This window comes from Strongylocentrotus purpuratus, unplaced genomic scaffold (assembly GCF_000002235.5).
Source record: "Strongylocentrotus purpuratus isolate Spur 01 unplaced genomic scaffold, Spur_5.0 spur5_scaffold_14, whole genome shotgun sequence".
In the NCBI taxonomy this organism is placed as follows: domain Eukaryota; kingdom Metazoa; phylum Echinodermata; class Echinoidea; order Camarodonta; family Strongylocentrotidae; genus Strongylocentrotus; species Strongylocentrotus purpuratus.
In genome coordinates, this window is record NW_022145599.1 from 22721509 (window position 1) to 22744366 (window position 22858).

The 22858-nt window shown below is 36.8% G+C and overlaps 1 protein-coding gene across 4 annotated transcripts in view; it reads right to left on the bottom strand.

Annotated features, from left to right (window-relative positions):
- Nucleotides 1–2494: 2494 nt before the first annotated feature.
- The window catches only part of LOC576526 (centrosomal protein of 112 kDa), a 29283-nt gene continuing 8919 nt past the window's right edge, over nt 2495–22858 (bottom strand). For 2 of the 4 annotated variants that reach the window (XM_030984487.1, XM_030984486.1), the window contains exons 11-26: nt 21909–22052; nt 20620–20774; nt 19410–19539; nt 18702–18794; nt 17010–17149; nt 14873–15008; nt 14260–14367; nt 13003–13185; nt 11399–11542; nt 9051–9137; nt 8030–8092; nt 7558–7610; nt 7115–7211; nt 6115–6204; nt 4224–4289; nt 2495–3438 (exon numbers count right to left, since the gene is read on the bottom strand). In XM_030984487.1, coding sequence (XP_030840347.1) covers nt 3310–3438; nt 4224–4289; nt 6115–6204; nt 7115–7211; nt 7558–7610; nt 8030–8092; nt 9051–9137; nt 11399–11542; nt 13003–13185; nt 14260–14367; nt 14873–15008; nt 17010–17149; nt 18702–18794; nt 19410–19539; nt 20620–20774; nt 21909–22052 — 1818 coding nt within the window. In that variant the 3' untranslated portion in view covers nt 2495–3309. The remainder of the gene's footprint in view (nt 3439–4223; nt 4290–6114; nt 6205–7114; nt 7212–7557; nt 7611–8029; nt 8093–9050; nt 9138–11398; nt 11543–13002; nt 13186–14259; nt 14368–14872; nt 15009–17009; nt 17150–18701; nt 18795–19409; nt 19540–20619; nt 20775–21908; nt 22053–22858) is intronic. The other 2 variants (XM_030984489.1, XM_030984488.1) reach the window with 2 other exon arrangements.

A 22858-nucleotide genomic window follows, 5' to 3' on the forward strand; every position in this document is an offset into this window, starting at 1 on the left:
TTAAAAACACTTATTTATTTCAGTAGTAATTAGAGGCTTAGAAAAAGAAAAAAGTTTTTGATAGATTGCATTGTATGTAATCAGACAGAACCATATCCATAGCTTATGCAAGGCATGAATACAGTGTCCTTCATCATTCCTGAAGCCCCTCACTTTGACAGACATGGACAATTAACAACAGCCAAGTTTCAGTAAACTAAAGATCAAATGCTTCTATACAGGGGGGCCTACACCTTACAAGCTCTGCTTTTTAGTCGGCCCTCCTTCCCTTTCAATTTCATGTTTATTTTTGTAATGTATTGTATTGTGCAAATTGATCTACATGTATATGTTTATGAATAAGTTAAAATGTACCATTATTGTAAAATTGAAAGAGGAAAAATAAATGAATTGAATTGAATTGCATGTGGAAATGGATGAGTAACTTTATTTAATGGATTCTAGGGACCCGATGGAACCATATGGAAGACGAAAAGTGACCCAGAGTAGAAGCCCAAGAATATACCCTTATAGTTCAAGAAGGAAAGAGATGATCTTGAAATGCAAAAAATACCAACAAGGCATACAATGTGATCACGAAGAAAAGGCTGCAAAATATTCTTTTACAAAAGTAAAGAACAAAAGAGAACCAAAGAAATACGTGTCTGTTTTAAATGACAATAAATATATTTACATATTCACAAATTATTGAGAAATTGCAAAACAGAGGAATTTATATGTATAAAAGCTTTACAATATACACTATAAACACTATACCTTTCATTTAAAAATGGAATGCACTACATATTTACATGGACAAGAGGGAAATTGCAACAACAAAAACACATTCACAATAGAATCATTTACTTTAAATCCATAGCTAGGTAGACATACATGTACTAAACTGCACTAACTTTGATTCTTTTTACAAATAGAAACAGCACAGCCATTCTTAGAAAAATACTAGAAGCCCCTGATTGTGTAACATATGACAGTTAATTGCATTAAATAAACTCAATATTATGACTTGTAAGTCAGCTTGTTGACTGCATTTATAAGCTATGGAAGAGCATTGAAGACAGTCTTAGCATGTATAGTATAAACAACGCCTGCTTACATTCCGATTCCAATACAAACTGCACTTTTCAAAATAAAATCACACAGAGCTGCCAACTATCACTATAACACTTCAGTTAAATTTCTACATTAATGGCTTTAACAGAAATCAGTATTTTCAGGAGGAAATTCTAGTCTAAGGCACAAGTTGAGGACAAGTATCAAAGGCTTTATTAAGGACACATATCCAATCAAGGCTGTTCATACTTTTTTAATGATTTGGAGAGTTTGTTTTTATATTTGAGGCACCGTAGGTTGCTGTGAATACACTCATTTTTATCAATTCCTAACTGGTGAACTGTATTGCAAAAAACTACCATGAAGCCAAATGATTAGTCTGGAATAGATGATCATACTGCACAGTATCCAACAATAGTAAGTATACCCTTAACAAAAAATGGAATATTCAAAATATACATTTTTGTAAAGTGGTATTATAAATGCAAATCTGAAAGCCTTGATAACATTGACATTCTGCGATACTTTTGTAGGTAAACAATGTACAAAATATTAATTCCATTTCAAAAGTATCACGTTTAAAGAATAATTGTGAGAAAGAGTAGCAACAAAGATGAGTACACTCCTGTACTAATAAACATATTGGAATAAATGTCAATTTTAATAGATGTCAAAAGTTTATATGGTCATCATTGCTTCCTATCACTATATAAGGCCTATAAAAAACATGCTATTGCCCTTTAGGTGCCAAAACATGGGTCGGTCGGTCGGAAATCTTTTTCTTAATACTTTTTTTAAAACTTTTTTTTTGTACTCCCTCTTTGGGTTGATATTTCTCAGTTTTGAATGCTTGAATACATTTTTTTTCTAAAAAACGGTAAAAAAAGCAGACCATAGATTTCAAGATTTTTTGGTCGGTCACAAAGGGCAATACAACATCTTTTTTTTAAAGGCCTAATTGTAATCAGTGTAAAGATAACATATACTAGTAAATGACTTTGATTTTTTTCCTGTTCCACTCCTCAGTATTGACTTTTAAAGGGGGTCAAAAGTTTGACATTTTGTCTTCCTCCAATTTGTGTGTTATAGAATGAGGCCCAGAGGAGCCCAGAGGAGCCTCAGTGGGTTGAGGTTATTTGACATGTTATGTAACTCAAACTTATCCACCTGTTACTTCTTCTGAAAGGAATTTCTGCTAAAATAAAACTAGGGATCACTGTCATTCAGAAGTACAGATTATTGACCAGGGTGGTGTTTCACAAAGATCCTAGTTGAACTTATCTCTATGGAAAGCCATTAGCATCCTTGAAAATATTTTGTAAAAGTTATTTCAAAAGGCATAAAATGTTGATTCAAATCATTCATATTTTCTATTATCATAGCAGATTTCATGTTCTTGATGTGGAATTTATGAAAAGCCTAAAATAATTGAATTTTTGCTTTTGAATAATTCATTATAAGGCTACAAATGGCTCTCCATAATATTTAAGTCCAATTTAGAGTTAAGTTCGACTTAGAATCTTTGTGAAACACCCCCAGTTCTCAAATATGAAAATACCCTTTTTTCACTTCAAGATGATACCTGCCAGCCTTTCACAGCAAAAATTAGGAATCTCTCAACTCAAAATTAGGAATACAACATAATTTGTATTTTTTCACACAGAATATTTCAGAAAATGAGTGGAATCTAGGTAATTAAACAAAATAATATAACACTGTAAAATCCAATGACAATCCACATACAAAACCTGGGGTGTACCGATATGTTGTGTTCCGATACACATATCACATAATGTCTACTCTATCATTGCTGTAAGGCACCGTTTAATAATGTCAAATCTGAGATGCATGGCCCTACATGTTATCAGTGTCTGTGATATGGTGTAATATTAAGCCCTTACAAAAATTGCATGGGGTTCCTGGCTGACCTAAAGGGTAATAATTATCATTGCAGCATGAGCTAAATCCAGGATATTGTTTCAGAATCTGAGACAAAGTTAGCCAATCCCTTTATTTAAGTACATTTTTGGGACAGGTTACTTTAGAATTTTTAACTTTTTGTAAGGGGTGTGCTTAATTTTGTTGTATACTGTATATTAGTTCCTAGCTCACAGACTCTAGCAATGTACTCGTTGCTCAAGACAATTTTGTTCTGTCAACAAGGTAAATTGGATTGGACCTCAAGGACAGAACTGAAGCTTCTTATACTTCTAAACACACACACAGACAGACAGACAGACGAGATCATTAATTGTATCAATTCCTGGTTGGTGAGAATCTTGCAATGTGTTTGTTCCTCAAATCGATTTCCTCCTGAACAACCAACAGTCTCTGTTGCAGTGTGTTAACCTGAGACTTCAGAGACAAGATGGTGCCATCTAACTCCTGCAAACACAAAGAAATATAACACATTGCAATGAAAACATTACTGGGTAAACTGCATACAAAAATCTAAGGTCAATTCAAAATATGATTGGCAAGAGACAATGTTATAGGGGAAAGAAAATACCAGGCCATTTTACAGCAGGGGGCAAATTCAACTTCCCCCCTCCCTCTGATCTCAATCATGGAGCAGCTATATTTAGGTCTTGAAATTTGGTGTGTAAATAGACTCAATACACATAAAAATATGAAATTTTGTTAACATAACTTGAAGCATTTTTGAATATTTATCTACTAATCATTCATATATAAGATCAGGGTAGGGGCAAGTCTGTGGAGCTATCTTCAAAGTATAAAACACTGTTAAGTTGCAAAACAGCCATTGGAGTAGTAACTTTAAACATGTATAGTTTGATAAGAGAGAAGTAGCACGCCATTTTTGGATGCTGCGCGGTAGCCCATCATCTGAATTTTATGAAATTTGATGTTCTTTTCACCTCTGATAAGAGCCCCTTTTCCTTACTATATAGTGTCCCTTTTCCTTGTGATAAGTGCCCCCATTTTATTTTCAAAAAGAGACCTATCCCCTACTCATAAATGCCCCTTATAATTTGACACGTGCCCGTTTTCCTTCAACAAGTTCCTCATTTCCTTTGCAAGAAGTGTCCATTTTCCATTCTCATAAGTGCCCTTTTTCATCTCTAGTAAGTGCCCCTTTACAGCTATGAGAAGTGCCCCTATCAACTAGCAACATGTTGATGCAGCCTAAGGGGAGGAGCTGTACTCACATCTTTGATGGATGCAGGCAGTAGACCGCGATTCCTCTGCTCAAAATCATGCTGTAACTGTAAGGCCTAAGATGAATATTCAATAGAAAAACATTTCTAACATTCAATTCTACTAAAGGTAAAGACCGGTAGTGGTAAAATTGTGTTTCAAGGGTTTTGGGTGCAAAATATCCATTCAATGTTGTTTTATTGCCTTCAGAGGTTTAGAAGCCAATACTTCAACCTAAATTTGCATAACAGCAGAAATATATGCCCAAATGTTCAATGTTGAAGTGCATTCGCGATATCTATCCATGCTGGATCGATATGATAATTTACCAAATATATCAATTAGTAGGCGGTTTCCCAGCAAAATTTGTATCATCATGTATCGAGTCAAATGATTGGTAATAAAAGAGCTTCCATTTCATTTTTTAAGATGGGGGCATTTCCAAAACTGGTCTATACCTTTAAATTCAATAGAAAAAGGAAGCAGTCCTGGAGACCACCAGATGGTCTCCTTGGTACAGTTCCATCATTAATTTAAACATGTCTGCTTTTTGGTATCTACTTTATTTAGTTACTTTGACAATATATTAAAGATTTTGAAGACTTGAGTTTGACATATTTCGGAAAACACTTGAGCAAATTTCCTCCACTGACTTTTAGGAAGAGCATTAGGAAGAGAATATGCATGTATACTTATGATTAGTGAGGACGATGCAGGGAAAAGTGCATGATGGTAACACAGATATAGAGAAACAAGCCCATATTCCTCGAAAGGCACCCTTTTAAAACCCTGCCTAAGTGCATAGAGTCCACCTCTTCCAATCACATCAACTCTGAAACTACAGAAATACAAACAAAAAATGAAGTATAAAATTACTCTCTCATTAGTAACTAAGTTAATTTTGTTTGACACGTATCCATTTAATTAAAAATATTAGAGCATTTTTCTTAGGGAATGGAGAGGATGACACTTGTTCTTCCATATAACCAGTAGACTTAAGGGAGGCTAGGATTAGCTTGGGCCTAGGGGAGCAAAGCACAGAGATACAGATGGATAAGGGACATGCACAATGTGGAACAGAATAGACGCAGGAGACATATGCAGAGAAAGAGTGAAATTGACAAGGAGATGAACACAAAGAACAAATAGAGAGGAAAAGAAGAAAAAAAGAAAGACCAAAGATGCAGGGTGTACAAGCCAGGACACAGAGACGGAGCAACCTCTACATAGATTTAGAAAAGAAAAACAGTCAGATTGCAGCGCATATACCAATGAGACTTTAATACAGTGAAGATTTATTCAGCATCTCGTTACAAACTTGACTGACTTGCGTGGGCTGAATTGAGCGTGATATTAAGGGTCATTTTGCAGCATCGCTCTTTCATGATAGAGAGCATTATCTTCACTTGTCATGGCAGAATGCTGTACTTTCCAATTCTTCAGAATTTGTTCTTCATTTCTATACCCAATTTAACATAAGCCATAAATTTTAAAGTATCATTTTCATAATATGAAAATATTATGAAATAATTTCAACATTGATTTTGCGTGGTGATTTGTGTTTGAGGTTCCAGACCCAACTACGAAAGCGAATCGTATAATTTGAATGGTTTACAAAAGAATTAATCTAGTAAATAAAATATGTCAAATTGAACTTGATGCAAAGTCGTATTCTTGTACCGGGTAATTTTTTAGATATGGATTTAGCCTAAAAACACAAAATATTAAGGTTTAACCCGTTTTAAACACCTTTATAATGCTAAGCTGGCTCAAACAAATCTAAATATCCATTCCAAACACCTCATATTATTGAATTATCACTTGCTGCGGATTAACTGAAAAGAGAAAAGGAAAAGTGGAGAAAATGTCCAAAGTGTGAGTGTGTTTATTAGCGAGCTGTACCTTTTCTTGATGATTTAGTTCTTCTTCTTGTAGTCTTCTGTCCAGCTGTTTAATCCTTTGTCTCTGATCATCCAGTTCTCTTTGAACAGCCTAGACAAATCATCATCAGATCATTTACAGATTAAAGGGCCTCGATAAAAACTATATCATTCACCTGTTACAAAATAAATATATCTCACTAATAGTCAGAATTCAAATTGCATACATTCTTTGTTGCTAGGTAGGACAAACATTATGGCTTTCCCTACCTAATATCACATGTCATGCACTCTGCATTCTGACTAACAGGTGAATCAAATAATTTGCATCAAGGCACTTACCAGGTAAGTATAAATTTGGTTATATTACGAAAATGGCGAAATTGAGAGTGCATGATATGAACTGTTAATCACATATTCTATATCAGCTTTTTTTCAATCAGAGTACTGCATGACATCTGCAGGGAGGCAGCCAGAGAAATTTAGCTATATCAAAAATATTCCTTGGAACAACGTCAATTTCATAAAAAACAAATATTATAAACCGCTATATTAATCTTATGTAAAAAAAAAAGCATCCTTAATAAAATAAAGTGTACTTCTCCCTTCCCTTGCTCTCAACAATTACAATGTAAATCGCTTTGAAAAAAGTATAAAGCGCTATAAAAATGCAAATATTATTATAATATAGAAACAGGATGATTTCAGGCAGCGAAGTGCCTAATTACAGTACAGCCAAAAATCTCTGCAACACGACTACACAATATATTGACTTCTGCACAACCTCTAATGGCAAGTGCCATTTCTCCTAGTTTCCCTAACATAAAAGACAACATTGTTTTCAGAATACAGCCTGTGGCTCATAATAACTCTGTACTTGTACTCTTCTACTCACACTATGTACATTCAATGCTGTTAGATTTACAGGTTTGCAAAGGCACATTGCTGAATGGAAAGACAGAAAAGTTGAGTGAATTGTAGAAATGCTTTCTATTAACTGAGCTGAGTCCGACTGAGCATACCTTGTTGTAGGCTCCATGTTGTTTTCTTAAAAGCTCTTTCTCATCTTCAAGTTTAGACACTGTCTCAGTCAGCTGTAGCTCCATGTTCGATTTAGCTCTGATACATTGAGAAATATGAGAAAAGCAATTTATTAAAGATGGAGAAAACTATTACCAGTAGTAGTACAGTCAAACCTGCTTTAGTGACCCACCTGTCTATAAAGACCAATTTTTTTGTTTCCCTTGAAAATGGTTTCTCATTGAAACATGTACTAAAGGAACCTGTCTACGAAGACCTTTTTTTGTGTTTCCCTTGGGTGGCCGCTATAGACAGGTTTGACTGTAATATATCTTTTTAATATACAAAATTCAATCTATAATGTATAGGTGAACATAATGGCACAGAAGGGTTCGAACAAATGCATGTATAGTGGACGAATCAATGCCTAACAGTAGATACTTACATTTGATTTTCTTCTCTCAGCTGATGGACTGTTTCCTGGTGCTCTTTGATAGTCTGTAAACAAAGCAGCAATACAAAACAAAAATTAAATAATCGAAATAAATATACACATTTATTGCCAATACACCCCATTCCAACTTTGGAGTATAATTGGAGATGATTGATAATTAAATTTAATTTTCATTTCACATCTCTTTAAAAACACATCAGAAGATATACAAACAAATAAGTATTAATTAAACAATATAAATATAACAACAATTATGTACATGATTCTATGAAAGAAGGATGAAGGGTGGTGGATGCGAGGGATCAACAAAGGCCATTGGCCTGTCAAGGCTGATCCCCTATATTACCACCCTTCAATAGAAATACATTAAAAAAACATTAAAAAAACAATCAAACAAACAGATAAATAACATAGCATAATCACATAAAACACACAAAGCACATGTAAATGAAGATGTACGTACCTTATTTGCTTGGTCCAGTCTGTTAGAGTAGTCTCTCTCAATATCCTTCAGCCTTTCATTAGTCTGAAGAGAAACAATCATCAAAATGAGTTTAGTAAAAAGACATGCAGCACAGTATTGGTACATGTGATAGCTAGGGCTCCTATTTATTTTGTGTCACTGGTAAGGGTATTTATTTGTCATTATTTTTGTATACAGACTGCTAATTAGGGATCCCAAGGCAGCATGTACACTCCAATAGCCTTTCTTTCTCACAAATTCACATAAACTAGTAGCGAATCTCCCATGGCCTCCTCCCTCCCCGCGGACACATGTATATTTGGGCATGCATAATACGTGCACTGCACACGCACTGCCATACACCAGGGGTATGTAAGTCCTGGAAGTGGCTCGAAATCACGTCCAAGTAGCTACATCCAGGCATTTTGGGCAAATCGGCTACAGCAAGAATTGCTAAAACTCAAGAGCTTTATAGCAATCTAAATTTCTATGACAAAATTGCTCTCAACTAATCAAATGCCACAATTAGAGTACCGTTAGCTTATAACAGTTATTGAAAACAAATTAAATGAAACAGGGCACAAAATTGCTAAAACTCAATATTGCACACTGTGGCTTCGCCCCCCCCCCCCCCCCCCCCCTTTGGTAAATCCTGGATCCCTTGCTGTATACTATGTTTGAACAAGCTCTTTTTACTAAAAATTACAAAAATTCAATACAAATGGTATTGGGTAAATCATGATAAATTTGTTTGATTTATTGTACAAGTAGGTAATAACTCGGAAAGAATTTTTTCTATGGCACGCTTTCAAAATAGTAGTTGAACTACGTAATTTTTAATACGCTTCGTATATTCATGATTGGAGTGATAATTCTATTCCAATTTAAACACAAGAGCCTGCAGATGTTTTCATTTTAAAAATAAATCAAAGCCTTTTCACACATGTTACTAGACAGTACATGTTTATCAAAATCCTTCATTTGTGTATACCAAGTTCAGTGTAAAAAACTAGTATCTGACCTGCGTCATGGCTTGTTCCATTTGGGTACTGTTTTCTTTGTGCAATGTTGTCCTGTATTGGTCCATCTCAGATCTCAGTTGTCTCACCTGGCAAAACATGGATCATGCACAATTAAATTTGATCTTGATCTCATTATCTGTTATAGAGTTGTAAACATTCACAAAGACAGTTTTATGAAAATCAGTAAATATGTGTTTTCTCAGAATAACATATATCGGTAAACATGACTTTCAAAAATCAGTATCATGTCTTTAACCTTAAACACTCAGTTAGAGTGCCACTCGCACAAAGAAATCTGCCCTATGTGATACTGTGGTATTTCACAAAAACTTGCATTGGCATATTTGCTCACGTAGAGGGCTACAGTGAGACAACTAGCTTGACTCTCGTGATATAAGCATTAAGGGACCTAATCCAACACCTACCAACGTTTACAGTCATAATCTAAAGAAATGACTGCTTCAGTGGTCAATTCGATTCAACATGGCCGATGTAAAAACACACATATGGGACTTGCGATAACATACTTAACGAACCTCACCCAAGTGACTAGAATAATCATGGTCAGAATGATATAAGACACTGGTTTTTGATTATTCGAAAGTAATATTATACATTCATACATGTATCTAAAGATTTAATTTACATATGTCATAGGAATAAATGAATGTGAAAGTCCTCCAAAAAAAGAAGGTCTCATTACGTCTTCATAATCAGGACAGCCATGAAAATGAGCTGAAACTAGATGGAATTCGACTGCGCGCAGTCGAAAATGATGCCTCCGTCATAGAGCAATTTTACAAACCAAAACAGAAGACATTTTTCGAATTCAAGTTCAATTGTAATCCATTAACAGGTTCTCAGAATATCGTGATTACAAGCAATTTCTCATATACATATATGACCCTTTGATCTTTGACCTCATGACCCTAAAATCTACTCAGTTCATTGGCTCTGCAAGATGTCCTGAGTTAAATAGTAATCCATCTGTCAGTTCTAATGAGAATGTGTTCACAAGCTATTTTTGCATACATAATGAGCCCATGACCTTTGACCTCATGACCCAAGAATCTACTCAGTTCATTGGCTCTGCAAGATACATACATGATCTATGTTTGGCAGGAATCCATCAATCTGTTCTAATGATAATGCGATCACAAGCTATTTTTGCATACATGAGCCGCATGACCTTTGACCTTAACCTCATGACCCCAAAATCTAATCAGTTCATTGGCTATGCAAGTAACATACACGACCTAATTTTGGCAGGAATCCATCAATCGGTTCTTGAGAACGCGATCACGAGCTGTTTTTGCATACATAATGTGCGTTGTGGCCTTTGACCTTTGACCTCGTGACCCCAAAATCTAATCACTTCATCGGTTCTGCAAGTAACATACATGACCTAAGTTTGGCAGCAATCCATCAATCGGTTCTTGAGATAATGCGATCACGAGCTGTTTTTGCATACATAATGAGTCCTGTGACCTTTGACCTTTAACCTCATGACCCCCAAATCTAATCAGTTCTTTGACTTTGCAAGATACATACATGACCAAAGTTTGGCAGGAATCCATCAATCGGTTCTTCAGATAACGCGATCACGAGCTGTTTTTGCATACATAATGAGCCCTGTGACCTTTGACCTTTGACCTCGTAACCCCAAAAACTAATCAGTTCATCGGCTCTGCAAGATACATACATGACCAAAGTTTGGCAGGAATCCATCAATCGGTTCTTCAGATAACGCGATCACGAGAACGGGACGTACGTACGTACGTACAGACGTACGTACAGACGTACGTACAGACGGACGGACGGACAACCCGAAAACATAATGCCTCCGGCTACTTCGTAACGGAGGCATAAAAAAGATTTGCAAGTTTGTGCACTCTTATAATTTCAGTGAAAGAGCAGCTAATAATCAATACACATAGTAATGCTCAGCAATTCTGCTAGTCATGTGCAAGTAAGACAAATAAAAGTGACCATGGATGTAAATGAGAAGAAGTTCACTAGTATCATACAAAATATGAGTATATATTCAATAAATAAACCTACCCTTCCATTTTTATTTTTTTAGAGAATTTTGCTTGAGCAGAAAGTAAGACCAGCATCCCACGATGAACACTGATATTCATCATCTCTTTTTAAGTACTGCATGTTCATTGTTCCTTTGGTCAGAACTTTTGTTAAGGGCCCAGCTGTTGTCTCCTCAATTAATTACTGTGTATTAACAACTCTTCTCTCCTCATCTTTCACAAACCATTTTGTTCATTAATCTAAACACTTGGGTGGCTTTTGCATCTGAATATTTTGTTTATTATGATGAAAACCTAATTCTCACCTCTGTTTCATGTTCTCTCTGTACTTTATTTCTCTCTTCTTCTCTGAGTAGACCTAATTCAACCAGTTGTTGTTTCCTCAATGAATCGCTCTGTAACATCTCTTCTTTAACATCACGCAGCTGCTGCTCCAGATCAAAGATAACCTGCAAAATAATTGAAAATGCACATTTTATAATGAAGTGACTTTGTCAGAGAAAACATGTACTTGGTTCAGTCTTATTATTCATCCCTTTGTCAGCTCACTCAGGAAGCTATACTGGGATGATAGGTGAGGCGAGTAACCACAAGGAGTGTCATGAATTAAGTACAAGAGTAATTAAAAAATATGAGCATATTGTGACCATGTACCACAAAAGCACACAAAATTGTACAGATTAATTTTCAGTTAAAGCTCAGTGAGGGAATATATATATTTGTTTGCAATACGAAGATTTTAGTAATATTATCTGAAATATATTTCATTCTGCATTATTCCAAAATATTCAAGCATAAATCATTGTAAAGGTGGTATTTTAGCAGTTTTTGGAGACTTTGACTTGTCTGGTTTGAATTACTTTCTAACATGATTTCATGTTTGATGTAAATTGTACTTTTTAAAATGTTGATGTCTGTAACAAATGTTGAATTGAATTGAATTTAGCTGAAATTGATTGTGTTAGTGTTCATCTTTTTATGGCCATAGACATAGGTATTCCTTACTTTCCAATAACTTGTAAAAAGACAAAGTTGATACAGTCAAACCTGCTTTAGTGACCACTTGTCTACAACGACCATGCACCTGTCTACGACAAGCACATTTTTTGTTTCCCTTGAATATGGTTTCTCATTGAAACATGTACTAAAGGAACCTGTCTACAAAGACCACCTGTCTACACAGACCATTTTTTGTGTTTCCCTTGGGCGGTCGCTGTAGACAGGATTAACTGTATATTGATGCTTGGACATAACATTGAACAGGATGAGCTTTTATTTGAGCCCAGTGTTAGGACAATATGATCCTCAATTCACAACTTTTCAATTGAGTTCTAATCCTTCTTTAGTCCATTTACTAAATACCACTGGTGTCAGGGTGCTTCAATAGACTCTAAACTGTCAATAAGCCCTTTTCTCAAAGATTACAATCCTGGGAAGTGGATACTGTTTTGTCTCTTCCTTTGATATTCTCAGCAAAACCAACTCTGACGAGTAAAGGTCAACAATAACTGCCACGATATCACCTTTAAAATGTTTGATGCTTTCAAATTTTGAACAGGATAAATATATAGTAAAAATAATACTTTTGATGTCAATTTATGTTGAAAATAAATGAACCTCATACTACATAATGCATAGGACACAAAATGATCAAATACCTTGGATTTACCCATATTTTAACATGTGCATGTACATTACATGTACCGGTACTAGCATTTGATGCAAGTGATATTTTCTTAACCCCACATGCCATTATGTACAAGAATAGACATTATTTTTTATTTTGCTGCAGCTTTTGTTTGGACGTGTTAAACAGAGTTATAGATACGAACAGGATTTGCACTCTGCACATGGCCTTATGAGCCTGTACACATCACCATAATTATACATAAGATATCGTCATGCAGACCTTTGCGTCTTTAGTCTGCTGCTCCTGTGAGCGTGATTCCAGTACCCTAATCTTCTGCTCCAGGTGCTCCCTGGTGGACTCTAGGAGCTGCTCCTGTTCCTCCTGGAGCTGATCCTTCCCCTCCTGACATTGCTCCAGGAGCCTGGATCTCTCTCTCTGGTGGCTAAGCTCAAGCTCAGACAGCTACAGGTGGTAATGTTTAAAGGAAACATTTTGTACAATGTGAAATTTGTTCATTTTTACTGCGTGCTTTCTGAATTTGCAAAGCAGGGGGGTGTTTCACAAAGATCCTAAGTTGAACTTAACAATTATGGAAAGCCGTTAGCATCCTTGAAAATATTTTGTAAAAGTTATTTTAAATGGCAGAAAATGTTATTCAAATCATTCATATTTTATATTATCATGGGAGATTTCATGTTCTTGATTTGGAATTTATGAAAAGTCTAAAATACTTCAATTTTTGCTTTTGAATATATATTTCAAAATATGGCTACAAAAGGCTCTCCACAATATTCAAGTCCAGCTTAGAGTTAAGTTTGACTTTGAATCTTTGTGAAGCACCCCCCTTGCATTCCATCTTTCTTTCTTTCTCTCTACCTCTCTCTCTGATCTTGTTCTTCCTGTAACCTAACCTTCTCCTCCTGAAGCTGTACCGAGAGCCTAGCTCTCTCTCCCTCTCAGGCTCTGCATGGTGGGTGAGCTCTTGCTCAACCTCAGAGGTTTATGAACGAGAGCAGGTTTTGTGAAATACCTTTTTTAAGAATGTGAACTATGAATCATTTTCACTCCTTTATGGTGTCATCAGAAGCCCATACTTTCTCTCTGTCTCTTTTTTTGCCCTATATTGCTCTCATTGTCATGATAGGATAAAATATGTTTCTTTTTACTCCTATATTTGTAAAAGATTGACACCCTCCTACCCTTGTCAGCCCGCTCCCTCTCCTCTCCTCTCCCGCTTTCACCTTCTCTTTCTCTCTCCCCTACTGTGATTATATATTTATACATCAGATAATCATAAACAAGAAACATCCCCTACATGAAACTTCTCAAAATGTTGCAATAAAGAATTGCAATAAATTATGGCACTAAACTTTTGCAGATTGTAAAATCTTCCATGTTGCGATAAAATCTGATTTTAATATTTTGAAGCCTTAACTTCCACAAATCTGGATTACTCAAGAAATGTGCGAAAGTTTCATGAAAGCTAATTTGTGGCTTTACAGGAGGTGGGACTAAGCCATAAGGTAGATATCTAACCTGTTGTTGGTGTGTTTTCCTTGCCTCTTCACTCTGTCTCTTGTATTCCTTTGATTGCTTCTCTCTCAGCTCCTTAGACTTGGTCAGATCAACTTCTACCCTTGCCATCTGAAGAAATAAGAACAAGACATATATATAGCAGCTCTCAATACTACTAAGATTTCGCCCGCCCCCCGCCCCCCCCCCCCCCCCCCTGGTTTGAAGCTTGGTCTACAGTAGAATCTAATGAAGGAAATTAAATACAGGTTTAAAGCCCCTTTAAAGTGTTGTGAGCCCCAAATTTGCTAAAAAATGGGATGGCAAAATTTCACTTAAGTTATGTAATGATGTGAAAGAGGATGTTATTTAACACTCAACTCTGCACGTATTTTCAAAACAAATGTGTTTGAAGATGAATTTTGATCAAAGAATACAACACTTGGGTTTTGTGCTGTACGCAGAAAACCTAAATTTTGTATTCTTTCATCAATGCTCGTCTTCAAACACATTTGTTTTGAAAATCTTTGCAGAAGTCAGTGTTATACAAGAAAATAAACAGACTTCTCCCCAGCAAAAAAAAAACAGACATATTTTCCACAATACCACCCTAGAAGTTTTTGATGTTGTTGCTAACCTGTGTCTTCATGTCGTCAAACATTCTTCCTGAGTTGGTTTCCACCTGATTCTTAAAGTCCTCTAGTGCTCTCTCTGCCTGCTGGGCTTGCAGTCTCTGTAACTCCTTCAGTCGCTTGATCTGCTCATCTTTATCACTGTGAACATTCAACACAGGTGGACAAGTATGCATGCTATCATATCATACTGCTACTACCACTACTCCTACCATTACTACTACTACTACTACTACTACTACTTCTACTTCTACTAATTCTACTCCTCCTACTACTCCTACACCTACTACTACTCCTATTCCTACTCCTACCGGTACTACTTCTACTACTACTACTACTACTAATCTTGTAATCCGGCGACCGGGTTCGAAACCAAGGCGATGCGCTAGTGCCCTTTGGTAAGGCATTAATCCTCATTATAAGATGATTATGTGGATCCTAATCAAATGATTGGTTGAAAGTGTACACGTGACCAGGCATTTATTTTGCCTAACGCGTAATTTGGGTAATGACCGGTCATTATCAAAATCATGTTAGAAAACATCATTTTATAAAACAAATAAAACCTAATCTTATAAAACAAATAATACACATCATTTTGTTCGGGCATTAGTAAAATTACCCACACTTGGTACCTTCAAAACAGTCCTAACGCCCTCGGCTATTGCTTCAGGAGTGTTAGACTGTTCCAAAGGTGCCTCGTGTGGGTAATTCTTACTAATGCCCTCACTGATGTGTATTATTTGTATATTATCAGTTCTCTCGGAGAGGACCTAAAGCCGTCAGTCCTCTGGTTGCTTACTGACAAGCATTTATGCTTTCTTAGCAGTCAGGTAAAATAAGCGCTACCACTACTACCACTCCTACTCCTACTACTACCCCATTCTTGTATACCGGTAGTGCATATTACGTTATGACATAACCTCTCTATCCACCTCCAAACAACTTTGGACATTATTACCCAGGCTGCTCTAACTCTGGCAACCTGCAGTTCACCCTGCAGCTCAGTGCATTCAGTGAGTGAATCCCACCAGTGACAGTGTACCAACCTCTACACCTGGGTTGAGTGCTGTCAAAGTAGACTAATGCAGAGATGCCAACTTTTGGAAAACAGAAATAGGGAGGATTTGTAACCGACACCAAATAATGTGCACGTAGCGCCCGACACATGCGGCCGGGGTCCAGGGCCCGCCTTAGGACCCTGGAAGCTCTGGGGTTTCTAGACGCTCTCTGGTGAAATCTGAGCCTTATTTTGCAGCATTTTACATGTGTATTTAGTTAAATAATTCCCACTTTTTTTTAAAATAACATACAAATTGTACAAAATGCATGATGAATTCCTTTCAGACTTCCGAATACACAGGTACTTGATACTGTATTCGGTCTTATACTTCTGAGACCATTTCTTGGTCTTCTTTTGCTGATTTTCCGCCATTTGGATTCGGTGTCAATATCCACGCATTGGTTACGGTGATCTATATGCTGAAACAATCTTTCGCTTCTCTTAATTTGTCTTTTAACATAGTGGAATTACTACATGCTAAAGTTTTTTTAGTTTTTTTTTAAATGGGAGGATTAGGATGGTGATCGTAAGGTCAGGAGTTGGGGTGAATTATCGGGAGCCTCCCGATGAAATCGGGAGGGTTGGCATCTCTGCTAATGTCTTGCCAAAAAATTTCTAAGTGCCATGGCTGGGAATTGAACCTCATACTTTGTGATCTACAGTTCAGTGATTTGTCCTATACGCCACAGGTCTACTGTGCTTTACATGTACTTCAGTCACTGTGTTAAATTCATGTCAATGTGGATAATAAATAGAGTTTTAGATGAGGTTGTGGTACCATTCTAATTGGGCGTTGCAAGAAAGTTGCAATCAATTGCAGAAATCAGTTGCAGAAATCAGTTGCAAATTTTGCGCATATCCCCAAATTTTTATTGCAAAGTTGTCCTTGATCTACGATTGATTGCAAGACTTACGCTAGATATTTGGGCTTGATATCAAGCGCAACTCTTTCTTGCAACAGGATTGAACGTAACTTGCGTACAATTGCTAATTTGCAATTAAACGCAAGACTTGCACTTGATTTTAGGGATTTGCAATCAAACGCAACTTACTTGCAACGCCCCACTGGAGGTACTTACTGGTTGGCATTGTGAGCTTGCCTGAGCTGTCTTTCTAGATCCTCCTTCTCTACACCCATCTGTGAACGGAGCCCCTGGAGCTTCCTCTCACTCAGCTGCTCCTGGTGGAGCTTGTCTTGCTTGTACTCACTCTCTAGCTCCTGGTAGAAAGCAAGGACAAACCACATATATACATGCAGGGATGTGCAAGCAGCGTCAATTCCAATTTCAATATGTGAATCACACCTTTTTTTATATAAGGATTGTCTCCCTATCTAGCTATCAGGGTTGGCTGTTAGAAATGATCAGAGGGCCTGAAAATCACCTAGAATGAGCTATTTTGTAAACAAAAAAGCCTAAACTATGGTCTGAAAAATAACTTGCCAGGGCCTGAAAACTGGCATCCCTGATCTATCTCTTTGTAAATCAGAACCTCACTCTCTCTATCATTTTTTTATCTTCCCTTTCTCTCTCTCTCTCTCTCTCTCTCTCTCTCTCTCTGTTTCTGTCTGTCTCCCTCTGTCTCTCTCTTTCTGTCTCTGTCTCTCTTTCTCTACACCCATGTATGAATGGAGTCCTCGGAGCTTTGTCTTCCTCAGCTGCTCCTGATTGAGCTTCCTGATAGCAAGAAGGAGAAATCACATTATCTAGTTCAAACTCTGGAATATACTGAACTCATCAGAATTATACTTGTCCAACTTCAATCACAGCTTATTAACTTTCTGAATTAGGCTTTCTCTCTCTCTCTCTCTCTCTCTCTCTCTCTCTCTCTCTCTCTCTCTTGTGTCTTTTTCTTGGCTTCTCTCCATATCTCTGTCAGTCTGCTTCTTGTAACTCTGTCTACCGGTATTTCCCTTTTCCTGTATCAGTCTACCACTCCTGGTCTCCCTTTCTCTCTCTCCAATCTTTCTATTTTCAACTATAGAAGAAAGTATTGTGTTCTGCTCAGAGTTCAAGAAAATACTCAAGAAATACATTAGGGCATTGTGAACTGATTTTATCTGAATTTGAAAATTGTTATGCTATAAATTATGCACATCCTAATCCCTATAAAATGTGGCAAGACACAGATTAGAGAGAAGACACAAATAACTATGTCACCAAGAAATAAGACAGCAGGAAAGAGGTATGATGTATTAATAGGAGGCACGATAGCTCAGTCGGTAGAGCAGTGGTCTCATAATCCGGTGACCTGGGTTCGAAACCAAAGCGATGCGCTAGTGCCCATTGGTAAGGCATTAACCCTCATTACCAGGTCCCTCAGAGTGGACCTACAGCCGTCGGCCGCCTGGTTGCTTACTTACAAGCATTTATGCTTTCTTAGCGGTCAGGTAAAATAACCACCACCAATATGTGATAAAGAAACCAAAGGAAAACAGAGAAGGAAAGCATAGGGGAGAGGACATGAATAAACATGTCAGTACAGTTGTTTATTCAGGTCCTTTCTCCTGTGCCCCCCCCCCATCCCCCTTTGGTCTGTCCACTACTCACTACCACATCATAACTCCTTCCCACACGCCCCTCCTACCTCCTGTCCTCCTACTTCCCTGCGATGCAATTACTTGTGTCTAACTAAATGTATAAACATTAATCTTAAATATGTAAAAAAAAAAAAAAATTTGTGATTACAAAAACAGTACATGTGATTTAAACTGAACTATCAAATTCCTTCCCCACATTCACAATATTGAGGTCATATCCTATTATACTCACTCTAACTTGTCTCTGTCTGTTGAGTTCACTATCTTGCAGTGCCTGTCTCAGCTCATGTACCCTGTCTTCAAATTCGTTATTGCTTTCACTAAGCTGCAAGGGGAGAGTTCAATATTAAGAAATACAGCACTTTATGACAATATTCTTGGGCAGAATTCCCGTTTTTCACATGTCTGAAAACAATCTAAACTAGCATTACTGGATCCCAATCCCTTGTTGAGGAAGATCCAAGGCAGTTTCGCACTTAAAAATTAATTAACCAGGAAAAGAAGACTATTAGGAACTTAACATAAAGAGAGGGCTCCTCGGAAAAGTAGTCAGTGTAAAACTAGGGGGTAGTGGGAGCACCCTAGCAGCACAGATAATTGAAAGTCAAATGGAAGGAAAGAGAAGAAGAGGCAGACAGAGAAAGCATCAAGGCATGGACTGGCCTCACATACATAGAAACCAAGAGATTAGCACAGAAAAGACAGAAGTAGAGAGAAATGATCAGAAGGTGTGCAGATATGGATGCCAATCGCCAGTTAATTATGGAGGCAGCTACGTGGCCAGGTAGGTAGGTATGCTGTTTACTAAAATACATCAAATCATAATTTCTCAAAATAACCTCAACTGATTTTATCCATAGTACTATTTCATCATGAGGAAAGGGCTTCTACACTGGAGAGGCATGAATTGTGTTTTTCATATTGTTGTTTAATATTGTACCTTTGCAAGAGAAGTTGCATGTTCGTCCTTCAAGAATTCCACCCTGGCTTCAGACTTTCCTCTCAAGTTTTTCAGCTCTCTCTCATAATCTATCTTTTTCAGGTCATAATCTTTCTCCAAGGCAATGTATCTGCATTGGATGACAAAAAAAACAAGATATTTAAGACTTTCATTGACAGGAATATCCTGTTCACTACCAAGGGTTTGTTTCATACCATACATCCTCCATTCCAGTGGCGTAGCAACAGGGCCCCCAATCAAATGAAAAAAAAGAAGAAAATAAGTTGAGAGCAAGGGGAGAGATGAAGGAAAAGCAAAAAGAATGTGAGATAATATAAGGAGATGGATATCTGGAAAACATTCTTCAAAGATTACAATATTGTGTGAATCAGTAATGTGGGAACAACATGAGAAGTCCTAAATGAAATCTGTTGTACGAGGAGCATTAAACGGTTATCAAGAAATGCTTTGAGGTGATCTGATCTGCATCCTTGGTGTATCGTATAGCACAGAAGAAACAAATGGAGATAGGAGTGAAAGATAGAAGAAATACAGGCAAAAAGACAAAAGAGAGTATGTATGTGTGTCCTTTTCACTTTGAAATGTAAAATTTTCCCACTCTAGAGTAGCAAGAGGTATATCCCCTTTCCAGTCTACCGGTAGTCAATCTGCCCCCTCAAATTTTGACCATCTAGTACAGCGTATTTTTTTCTTGAACTGGAGTTCTACGAGAGGACCTTAGTTATATCAAAAATATATTTTGGAAAAATGTCATCTTCATGGAAACAAAGTATTAGAATAATAACATTGCTCAAGCCTTTGAAAATAAGAAGGGTATCATTGGTCCTTTCTCAGATTTATCGAAAGTATTTGACTGTGTTGACCATCAAATTCTAATGTAATCAGATGGATGTCCTCGTAACATATTGCTTAGAGCCGTCGATGTATGTTGTGTAAGTTGGACCACAGCGCAAGGCACTCTAATAGGCGAGCACACAGCTGAACCTGAGTTGGCCTGACTATGTGTATAATGGGCTCTGTTGATAATTAGCCTTTATTTTTTTATTTTTCAACATTTTCAACTATTTGGATAGTTTAAAACTGTAGAAAATAATGAAATATTTTCTTTAACAATTATATTCAATTGAATTTAGAGAACACTAAAAAACTAGTAATTTTTTATGTAAAGCAATGACTTTGAAATGATTACCTTTTAGTAATGTTCTCTAGCTCTACATTGAGAAGTTCTGCCTGTCTCTCTATCTTGGACTTCTCTTCTGAGAGGCGTATCTGTCCTGCTTGTTGATTGGTCAGTTCTTGACCTAGTTGATGAAGCTTAGCTTCAAGCTCTCTGATCACTTCAGCCTATACAAAGACATATACATGTAGATCAAATCAGATTTCAATTTCCTTGTACAAATACATTGTATATATGTTTGGTCATGTATTGATATCTTATCTCATTAAATAATTTTGTATCATAATTTCAGTTATCTTACGAAAAAAATGTTCTTGAATATTCATATTGTTACTTAATTCACAACATTATACAACATCAGTGCATAAATTCCTATGTATCACACAAAGCTGGGGAAAATATTACATATGTAAGCCACCGCATATAAAGGAAGTAAGAATCCAAATACAACTGTTGATTTGTCTATGTACTGGTCTGGTACTAGGTGTAAATCATTTGTTCAGAGCCAGAAGGGTGTTAGCTATGTTGTAAGTATATGAGTAAATGCTCTTCTGGTTCCAAACAGACAAAATATGAACTACAAGTACTTGTATTGATCCAATGAAATGCATATTGCTGAGCTGCTTTAAACCACTGAAAGTATATAAGACGATTCTTCCAACAAAGTGCCCATCTACTACATCTGGGTTGACAGTGACAGATGTTGATTAATGGCTTATCACAGGATTTAAGTGCCAAGGCTGGAATTCTAAAAGCTACCCATTTGATCTATGGCATACCTGCCAACATTTGAAAATGAGAATTAAGAATTTTTAGCACGGTATGTCTTCGAAAATTAGAAATCTGTACCCTTAACAGGCGTTCGCACATGCAGCGGCAGTGTAACTGGCAATACGCGGTAAATCTGTGCAAAAAAGCGAATACAAAATCGCTGCTCAATCATGCAGCCCTTCAACGCACGCAATACGTGAACTCTCACATCGCGGCATATGATAAAACAAGCTTAATTTGGCTTAAGCAACAACAACACACAAAACGGAATATTCCAGATTTTGGGGTCCTAAAAATCCAGAAAAATGGAATATTCCGGATTATTCGGAAGGGTTGGCAGGTATGTTATGGTACTGCCATTTATCCATTAGACCACAACACCTCTATGTGATAAAACGTGTTTATGAGATGCACCTAAATGGTGTAAGAAATATAAAAGAATATAGAAACAAGAATATAATATACAAAATATACAAGATGTGTAAAATTTACTGACTTTATTCCTACTTCAAGATTAAGAAATAGCTTACATGACTCTCGACCTGAGCATTATATTCCATCTCCATCTTCTGTAGCTTGTCATTGGTATCTTCTAAGATGTCTTGGATAGCACTAGTCTGTTTCTTCTGCATCTCAAACTTCTCCTGTTCATAGTCTGCTACAGCATCATGGAGCTGAGCATTAGTAGTGACAAACAAGATCATTGCATTATAATGGAAATGTCATTTTGTTGAATTACAAGCCTCCGCCACAGTAGGTGATGGAGAAGGTTGTTATTTTACCTGACTGCTAAGAAAGCATAAATGCTTGTAAGTAAGCAACCAGACGGCCGATGGCTTTAGGTCCTCTCTGAGGGACCTGGTAATGAGGATTAATGCCTTACCAAAGGGCACTAGCGCATCGACTTGGTTTCGAACCCAGGTCACCGGATTACGAGACCACTGCTCTACCGACTGAGCTATCACACCTCCTCTAGGTGGTGCTGGAGGTACTATTTTTGTTACTGTTATTTTTAACGTTATCTGTCCAGTACAGTATGTATGAGCATACAAAGATGAACTGAGTAGATGTTGGGTATATTAGAGGTCAAAGGTCACAGGATTACAAAAATGTCAAAAATAACAGAAAATATCTTGATATGACAATGACTTGAACATTAATAAAGAAATTCAAAGCATTTGATGAAGTATTTATGAGGATGCAAGGATGATTAGATTTTGTTTTAACTATAAATAGATCATAATGGTGACTCCCTGCAATGTGTCTGGTACAGCATATCCTGTATCCATTAGAGATACCAGAAAGAACCTTTAGTCAATAGTCATATCAAGGGATTTTCATATAAGGATGTGGATAAAAGACATATGTCCATGTTGTAAAAGACACATCTCATGGAAACGTCAGTAACTGGGATATTGGTATTTTAAGTCAGTGGTTCTGAACCTCTTTGGCCTCATGAATTGCATAGACATTTTATGTC